The sequence below is a fragment of the Alosa pseudoharengus genome, unplaced genomic scaffold (assembly GCF_046254945.1).
Source record: "Alosa pseudoharengus isolate Yale_2024_CS ecotype anadromous, Long Island Sound unplaced genomic scaffold, YU_APseudo_1.1 YU_APseudo_1.1_scf_2, whole genome shotgun sequence".
NCBI lineage: Eukaryota > Metazoa > Chordata > Actinopteri > Clupeiformes > Clupeidae > Alosa > Alosa pseudoharengus.
In genome coordinates this window covers 12,842,914-12,852,913 of record NW_027468663.1, presented here as the reverse complement: position 1 = coordinate 12,852,913, position 10,000 = coordinate 12,842,914, and the positions used below count along the sequence as shown (strand labels likewise).

The 10,000-nt window shown below is 46.8% G+C and overlaps 1 protein-coding gene across 1 annotated transcript in view; it reads left to right on the top strand.

The window, feature by feature from the left end:
• gpc1b (glypican 1b) overlaps positions 1-10,000 on the top strand; it is a 75,828-nt gene that overhangs the window by 35,640 nt on the left and 30,188 nt on the right. Inside the window, exon 3 of the mRNA XM_076293773.1 lies at positions 319-477. Coding sequence (XP_076149888.1) covers positions 319-477 — 159 coding nt within the window. The remainder of the gene's footprint in view (positions 1-318; positions 478-10,000) is intronic.

Sequence of the window (10,000 nt, the reverse complement as noted above, 5' to 3'; positions counted from 1 at the left end):
TGGAATGGTGTAAGCCTTGTCAGCTGGGGGTTGCCATCTCATACTGTAGGTGTTTTACTAATGTGATTGTGTGGGACAATGCTTTAATAGCGGTGTTAAAGCTCTCCCCTTTCTCTCTCGATCTGTCTGTGACTGATCAGTTTTAAAGGTGTGTTTGCTGAGAATGTTGCTAAATGGTGGGAGGATGCAAGCCTTGTGGCTAAAACGTTTTGTTTGTAGGTCATATGGACGTAACTCTGTGGGAACGTGTGATAATGGTTGAATGAAGTTGTAAACCTCTCTCTCTCTCTCTCTCTTTCTCTATTTCTACCTGCACAGGTGAGCACTTGCGTATCTGCCCTCAGGGCTACACCTGCTGCACCAGTGAGATGGAGGAGAAGCTGTCCAACCTGAGTCGCGTGGACTTCGAGCGCCTGGTGAAGGAGGAGGGACGCTCACTGCAGATCACCCTGAACACCCAGTACAAGAGCTTCGACAGTGAGTGGCAATGCCAGCAAGGCCACACACACACACACACACACACACACACACACATACACACACACACACACACACACACACACATGATGATACACAGCACAACTTTTGACCAATGTTGCCACCGGGCACTGTTGCGGAGCAGATGTTGTTCCATTGCACAAAAAGTTACCCTTAGAACCACTGTTAGAGACAAGCTTAAGTGGGCCTCTCGTGAGAGTAGGCACAGAGCCATCACTTTATCTTCACTTCACTTCAACCATTACAACACCACTGTTATGTGCAAGACTGATCTGACCAATAGCCTTGTGGCTTGCTGTTGTTAAATGATTGCGAGTCCAATTCTCCATCTCACTCTCTCTCTCTCTTTCCTTTTGACTGTCAATAAAGGAACCTTAAAAGTCAAAGTCTCTCTCTCTCAACCACTTGCTCCTTCAGTCGTGATGTTGATGACACCACAGTGCTATTCGGAAACCTGAGTGTGTGTGAGGGAGTGCAAGTGTTATGCAGAGAGAGAGAGAGAAAGAGAGAGAGAGAGAGAGATGTCATCTGCATTACACCATCAGTACACACAGGGTTGAGGAATGTACAAGCAGACAGGCCATCCAGGACAGGGGCACTTGGGGCCACCAGGGGCAAAAGTGAAGGATGCAAAGGTCCCTAGGAGCCCAGAGACAAGACATCAGAGCTGCCAGTGTGGACAAAGTTGACCGAGTTGCGTTAGTATGACGTGATAGAGGACTGGAGTAAGAAGGGTAGTTCTTTCCTCCACTGAGACTCCCCATATAGACCCGATGACCTGATCAGGCCACTGAGGTCTATAGCTAGCTCATATTAAAATGTTTTATTATCACGGGCAATTTCAGTTTCATTGCGCATGGAGCTGCCATTTTGAATATGGGCTCCACTATTAACTACTAAGTAGTATTCTATATCTTCAAGCGATAAACTTGCTGATGCAGATGGACTGGAATGTGAGAGCCGCAGAGGAACAGAGGCCCCCCCTGGTGAGTGGAGAGATCAGAGTGCTGGCGTGCCTCAGTGGTACCGCAGCGCTGCCGTGACTCAGTCTGTCGCCGCCTCTGAGCCTGCAGGGGACAGGCCCTGATGCCTGGAGGGCTGTCTGATGTAGGCCCCTACAACAGAGGGCATTTTGAAAGGAGCACGGAGCTGCTGTGCTGCTGCCATGACTGTACTGCAGGTAATAAGACATCTAAACATAAGATATGGTGAGAGTTGATCTGTAAAACAGATGAGTGGATGGATATAGAGAAATAGATTGAACAGAGGGCCAGATGTACTAACGCTTTTGCGCCCACTTCAGGCGTATTTGTTTCGCAACGTGCATGTAAAATCATTGCAAGGTACTGTATGTACAAACAGGCCGCAAAGATGTTAAAGCGCAAACTGCCTTTTGCGGGAGCTGAAAAGGGCACATTGCGTTTTTCGTGTCATGCATATGCATTCATGGGAGGATCCAGAGAAAAGTGGGAGTTTAGTGTAAAGAGATGGGAGGGGAAGCGTAAATAGCGCTTAATTATGTATATCACGGTATATGTACAAAGACTGCTCGTGAAAGCGCACGTCTATTCTGCGCCTAAATACTTCCGCCTTGTAAAAGCAGGTGTTAATCCAGTTGCAGTTCAATCCGTCAATAAGAGAACCTTTCAAAGACAACAGAATCGCTATTTAGAACAGGAGTTTTGTAAGTAGTAGGCTACTATCAAAAGCAACCTTAAAGAAGCCCTATGCAGGTCTGGTTATTCCTTCGCTGTTTCTGGGTTTTCGCCTGATTTGGGCTCACATTTTTCACGACATAGCTCCCCCTGCAGCTTCGGTAGCAAGTGACTGCTACGCTAAACCCCCACTAGCTAGCGAGCTAGCCATCAAGAAACCAAGCTAAACACATACAGGGCTCACAATGAAACGGTCGAGCAAACACATTGTTCAAGAGACTATCAAACCACATTACAAAAACAAAGTTCACCCAAGGGTAGGCTACTTACAATTTCAGCAGCAACAAAGCCAAGTCAGAGTCCGTTTTGCAGTCTTCTTAGAAACTACAATCTGACTACATTTTCGAGGCCTTCCGCCGAGTCACATCCGGATTTCTTCGGTCCGGGACCAGAAAGTTGCATATTCGTTTTTTCCGCGGAGAAGCACTAGGGGGAGACGAAGCACCCACCAAACGACCCAAAAAGTGTTGTAGAACCATCAGAACGACTCTCAACCTGCATAATTAAGGTCATTTTTGTTAAAATTGTTGCATAGGGCTTCTTTAACTTTCGTTGGCCTTTCGAATGTCTTACTTTCACTTTCACGTCATTCACTTAAACTTTCTTACTTGCTAGATTTGACCAATTTTCCATAGCCTACGTGCACAAGTAATTTGAGTAAAACTACTGATCTTCATTATTTCCCTGCTTGTTCTCATGTATTGTATTATTTCATGATAGCTAAACATTTGATTCTTTTTAATGTTGTCATCAGTTAACTTCATTCAACTAAGCTTGTATGTAGGCTCTCAGTTGTGGACGTTCGTAAATTGCGTTTATGGGCGGAGAAAGGCAGAGAAAGGCACAGTTTACACTAGTTTGATAAATACGACGGAAACTTGGAACAGCGTTCGCAATCTGCGGTTTGTCCATTGACACTGATAACGCTACGTTCGCAAATGTACGTACATCTGGCCCAGAGTGGGAGCGATAGAAAAAGAGGTAGAATGGAGTGAGAGAGGGAGAGAAAGAAAGAGAGAGAGAGAGAGAGAGAGAGATGTATCCTGTTGACAGTCGTGAGTGTTTTTTTTCCTCTCCGTCACACCTCATGAAGTTGCCGTGTTGCCACGGTGATCACCTGGGCTAATGAGGGCTCACAGGTCACCTGCACCAGCTGCTCCACCTGTCTCCCTGTTCCACTGCAAACACCACACATACACGTACATACACACACACACACACATAATGCACACATACACACACACACACACACACACACATAGACATACACACACAATCGCATACATACAAAAACGCACACACACATAGACATACACACACACATACAATCTCACCAACCCCCAACCCCCCCCACACACACACACACACTTCCTCATAGTCTCACCAGACACACAAACACACACACTGTCACAGTTTCAGCCATCTTACTATATTTCACCCTACGACAAGTACCAAAACAGCCCAGAGGCTGTACAAACTACCCTGCCCCCCCCCCCCTCCACTCTTCACCCCTCTGTTCCAGAGTCCTAGCACACACAGTTCTGCATCAGAGACAGATATGGAGAGTGTGTTTGTGTTTGAAACTCTCAATTGGTTATGCTACATGATCTAGGCCAGTGGATGTTCACAGTGCTCATGAAGGAAACTCTATAAATCGAACAGAATGTTTGTGTGTGTGTGTGTGTGTGTGTGTGTGTGTGTGTGTGTGTACGTGTGTATGTTTACATGAGCATGTCTGTGTACATATGCAGTGTGCCAAATATGGGCTATTGACTGTGTGTTCTAGCCAGGTCCTGTGATGCCACTGACCGGGAACAGTCTGTGAGCGCTGTAAGTGTGCTACACAGCCTCTCTCCCTCTTTCTGGACACAGTCCTGGCTTACATAACTCTCTCTTCCTCTCCTCCTTTCTCTATGTCTGTTTCTCTTGCTTTCTCTACGTCCATGGCTGTATTTCACTAGCTCTGCACTGGTCTGCATTCATGATTTATTGAGACGTGGTCAGTCAAAAGTACAGAATGTCTCTGCCTCCTACTTGAGCTTGATGTGCTCTGATCCTTTGATGACCTCTGTGACCCCTCTGTGTGGACCACTCGCCTGTCCTGTACTGTAGAGTGTGTGCTGGCGTCCAGTGTTTGGGTCCCTGGTTGGTGTGGAGTCAGAGGACGGAAATAAATCCTCGTCTCAGAAGCTGGCGGGCTCAGGGCTGCGTGTCCAGTAGCGTCTTTATGAGGGTCTTTGCGGTGGCCATGGCGATGGTAAAGCGTTCGGGGAGCTGGTGGCTGTCGAGAAGTCTGCGGCTGGAATTACTGACCTCTCAGACTCCCACACACGCCTGCCTGTGGTGGAGATGCCTTTACACTGAGGACTTTCCATGGGCTGGGAGAGCCAGTCACGCGCACGCGGGGGGAAGGCAGCAGAGTCCTCTCTCTCTCTCTCTCTCTCTCTGGGCTTGTCCACACGTACCAAACCAATCTTTTTTTTCTCCGTCTTCCCTGGAACCGTATCAAGAATATTTGCGTCCAAACGGATCCATCTCCACACGACTCAACACGTTAATTCATATCCCAGGCCTATAGGTGGCACTGTTTCTTTACAGAAATTGACCAAAGTTTGCGCGCTGTAGACTATACAAACAGACAGAATAGGCTACGACGAAAATGGCTAGTGCAAGGAAACCAGAAGTGTTTGTGTGGACTGATAGTGAACTGTCAACTGTAGTCAACTGTAAAACTAAAACTTCATTTTTACGGTTTGTGAATGGTGCAGTCCCGTCCTTTATTTGGCTAACGCAGGTACAAATAATCTCCTTTACTTTCTTTGGTTGTAGGATTCACATTAGTTTTGGCCATCATCGCAAGTGCATAGGCTACTAAACGCTAGGCCTACCCAAGTTCTAGGCTATTCCGTCGCCACATTTATAATATTGCTATAATACCTTCGTTAGTAACAGTCGATACTTTTGCCTGCATCAAATCGCACATTCGCATTTAGTGCGCTACCATCGGCTTAACATGAGTTCTAAGCGTCTTTGTATGCTCATATCTGACTTCACTGTGAATGCATTTATTTATGTTGTAAGACATGTAAAATAAATGAATGACACCGGCACTACGCACAAATTAATTTAAACTTACACCGCACTTCCCTAATAACTTCTGACTAGTTCTCTTGCGTCACTGACAGTAGCTAGAATGCATCAAAAAACACTGGGAAAAACGTTGTTCAGTCCACCAAGTCATAAGCTATTGGCGCTGCGCAGCACCAGTTGTGATATTTATCCTACTGAGTGTAATCGTAGGTAATGTCATGTATGAAAACTAGTATTATTAGACAATACTATAAGTGTCAAGTCCAGGGCAGCTGAGGTGTGGCGATGACATCATCAATACGCATGTATGCAGTTTCGCCGTCCAAACGAACTCACAAGGGCTACGGTTTCAGATTTTTCCAACCTGGGACCAGGTTTAAAAAAAGTGCGGTTTCGGGCAGTGCGTTTACAGGATTGGTTTGGACGATCGGCCAAGACGAAGCAAAAACTGTGCGTTTAATCCAAAAAGCGTCTCCGTGTGGACGGGGCCTCTGTCTCTCTTTCTCTCTCTCTCTCTCTTTGGGTCTGTCTTATATTGCTTTCTGTCTCCATCTCTCTCTTCCTTTCCCTCTCTCTCTTTCTATTTCTCTCTGTCTCTGTCCCTGTTGTGCTGTTGTATCAGTCTCTCTCTCTGTCTATCTATTATTGCTCTCTCTCTCCATCTCTCTCTCTCTTCCTCTCAATTCAATTCAATTGAGCTTTATTGGCATGACAAAACATATAATTTGTATTGCCAAAGCATACATGTACGTAGTAGTGTGTAAAGACATAAAACAAAGCATCATGCATCATACATTACTGCAACGGTGGTGTGTGTGTGTATGTGATGGTGTGTGTGTGTGTGTGTGGTGTGTGTGTGTGTGTGTGTGTGTGTGTGTGTGTGTATTTGACTTTTTGTGTGCTTCACTGATGAAGTGACTTCCTTTGTTTATGGCAAGCATCTATATATCTTGCTGCAACTCTTGTGCTCTTTTGTTCCTCTCCTAATAGTATTCTTAGACTTGGATCCTTAAAGTTTTGAAGGTCTGGATGCATTTCTCTGAATTTAGGAAAGATTGCTCCATTACTCCATTGGCAGTATTCAGCCAATTGGTGCATAGTCTGTCTTCTCTGGGCAGCCAGGTTTGCCTGTGTCTGCCCTTCTCAATAGCCAGACTGTGATTGCTTAGTCTGTACCTGGTCAAGGTTTTTCTCTGTCTGGTATCAGTGACTGTGGATAGGTAGTCTGCCACAGTGTACTCTCTGTTTAGGGCCAAATAACATTGAAGTTTATTTTGTCTTTTTGTTGTTTCAGTCCAATATGATAAGTCATTTTGTTTTTCTGCATTTATAATTTGGTTAGGCCAAATTGTTTGAGAAAGGGTGGCAAGGTCCTGAGGCTGACTATTAGTTGTGTTAGTTGTACTATTAGCATGTGTGAGTATCAGGACTAGCTGGATGAGGGGGCTTGTTTTTACACTCTCTTGGCTTTTTAGGGCTTTATAGGGCCTCTCTCCTCTTCCTCTCTCCTCTTTTAGGGCCTCTCTCTCTCTTCCTATTTCTCTCTGTCCTTGTTGTGCTGTTGTATCTCTCTCTCTCTCTGTCTTTCTATTATTGCTCTCTCTCTCCATCTTTCTCGCTCTCTTCCTCTCTCTCACTCTCTTCCTATTTCTCTCTGTCCCTGTTGTGCTGTCGTATCAGTCTCTCTCTCTCTCTCTCTCTCTCTCTCTCTCTGTGTTTCTGTTACTCTCACTGTCCATTCTCTGTATCTGTCCTTGTCTTTGTGTGTCAAGTTACGCTGTATCTGTATCTCTTGAGTAAATACTCTATGTAGTCTGTACAGAGAGACTCTGTATATAGAGTCTACTTCTCTGTGTCTATTTCTACCTGTCAAATTATGTCTTTCCATGACCCTCTCGATCTTTCACACACACACACACACACACACACACACACACACACACACCCTGCCCTGTCTGTCGTCAGAGTTGTGTCTTGGCCTGCCTGCCTGCTTGCCGGTCCTCCTCTAGCTGGCTGCAGTGTGTTAGGGGGCTGGAGGTCTGCTTCTCTGGGTAGATTAGGCACATTTTTCCTGGCTGAGCTGGAGGTCAAGCACCCGGCGAGGGCAGCAACAGCAGGCTGGGGACGAGGCCAAGCAAGCACTCGCAGCCCTGAAAGGAGAGGAAGGGAGGGAGAGAGGGAAGGAGGGAGAGAGGGAGGGAGAGCGAGGGGGGCAGTGCAGGGCTTAACTGTGCGACCTGATTTATGCTGGATGTGGCGACATTCTGCTGAGCTGCACAGAACACTCCAGAGATGAGACGAGATGAGAATGAGACAAGACGATGCATGGAGACTCACACATGATCAAATCACACAGTCTGTCTTGTCTTGTGTTTCGCTCTCAAGCTATCCTTCTCTACCCCCTTACCTCTTTCTCTCTCTCTACCACTTTACTTTCCTTGAGTCTCTCTCTCTCCCTCTGTCTATTTGCTCTCTCTATCTCTCTCTCTCTCTCTCTCTCTCTCTCTCTCTCACACACACACACACACGTACAGTACACACACCCTGTCTCGTAATCTTCTTTCTCATTCTCCCTGGCTTTTATATACAGTGTATTTATGGCCCACTCTTCCTGGTTTTATTGTCAAATAAAGGGGACCTTAAACGTATCTGTTTCTTTGCTCTCTGTTTCTCTTCTCTTCTCTTCTCTCTAACATTTACCCTCTCTCCCACGTTTATTCACCTCCTCTTGTGCTCTCTGTCTCTCTCTCTGTTTGCCCATGTCTTTTCTCTCTTTCGCTGTTTCTGTAGTCTCTACAGTAACTCTCTGCCTCCATCCGTGTGCCTGTGTCTCTGCTGCTTAGCGACACAAGCTCCTTCTTCACACTGCTCTCCTGTCCGGACGGCTCAGTATCCATAACATGCGTTTAGCCTGTCTTATCTAAATCCACATGACGCGGGATAAGCATCCACCGTGTACTCAAACTCAAACTAACGCAATCTCTGTCTGAGATATGAGGAGTAAATACAGACATAGATGTTATCCCTGCCATGTAATCTCTCTCTCTCTCTCTCTCTCTCTCTCTCTCTCTCTCTCTTTCTCTCTCTCTCTCTCTGCCTCTCTCTTTTTCTCTCTCTTTCTCTATTTCTCTCTCCCTATTTCTCTCTCTGCCTCTCTCCCTTTCTCTCTTTCTCTCTCTCTCTTTCATTCTCACTCTCTTTCTCTATTTATCTCTCTGCCTCTCTCTCTCACACACTCTCTTTTTTCCCATCTCATGGTTAAAGTCATGACATAGTCAGTGGCTAAGCCCTGTTGATTGATAACCAATCTCCCGCTGTGTCCTCTCCTGTGCCCTCACTGCCTCGCCTCGCCTGGCTTGACCTCATGATCGATGCTGGGCTCTGGTTATGCAATCCTCCGTCCATACAGGCTCCCTCTGTCCCTCTGCCTCTCCTCCATCTATTCATCCGTTTATCCATCCCTCCATTCCCCTATCCATCCCTCCATCCCAGCCCAGCTCATTATCGTATTGTTTTGTGTGGTTTCTGAAGGCGTGTGGGAGTGATGGAGAGTCCTTGGCATCGTCCTGTGGGCAGCCAACAGCAGCCATCGAGACCCTGTCCACGCTGTATCTGCGCTCTTGGGAACATGGTCGCAGGGTGTGCGCTCTACTGTTCGTGTTCAATGTCCGAAACTTTCATGCACACACTCCCTATGACCGGGGTGGACCTCCACTCATTTCATCTCTCTCCCTCTCCTTATTTGTCAATCTTGCTCTCTCTTTCTCTCTCTCTCTTTCACCCTCTCCCTCTCTCAGGGAATGCACATGGCGTGGTCAGAGACGGATCTGTAAACAAACACGGCCTGCCTCCATGTGTGTGTGTGTGTGCGTGTGCGTGTGCGTGTGCGTGTGCGTGTGCGTGTGCGTGTGCGTGTGTTTGTGTGTGCGTGTGTTTGTGTGTGTGTGTGTGTGTGTGTGTGTGTGTGTGTGTGTGTGTGTGTGTGTGTGTGAACGAACAGGCCTCAGCCATCACTCCCTCTGTGTAAATAGCCACCGCAACTCACCAGCAAGAGATCAGAGCGCACTGGCGTCCAGATCTGATAGCCATGGGAATCATGGCCACATTCCTCAGACGCATCTCGCCAATTACATGGGAAATTGCATATCGGAACATACAGTAAATCTAAATACAAACAAGCGCACGGCGATGGCAGTGTGGGTGTGCGAAGAGACGGTATATTTTCTTTTCTTTGACATCTCTTGGAGTTTTTTTGGGGTGTGTTTTTCTTCCCTGGTGGGGTGGAGAGAGGGTGTTTTTGATGGTGTTTGCAATGGCGGTGCTTTGTGAAGACTTTCTGTTTTTTTTGTTTTTTTTCGTGCTTGTTCTCTGATGTCAGACGGATGTCAAGATGAAGGGAATGGTTTCCGAGGAAGTGATGTTCTGAGGCATGCGAGACAGAGAACGAGACAGAGAGAGAAACAGAGAGAACGGCTTGGTGCATTATGGGAATGCAGCAGGTGTTTTTGTTTTGTGTGTGTGTGTTTGTGTGTGTGTGTTTGTTTGTTTGTGTGTGTGTGGGGGGGGGGGGGGGGGCTCTGCAAAACTCCTTCCCCCTTCAGCTGGGGAAAGTGCCTCCACGGCTGTTCCCTTTGCTCCGTCCCGGGGACATTCTCGAGCACTCCCAGACTTTTATTCCCTGTGCGCAACTTGGGGGA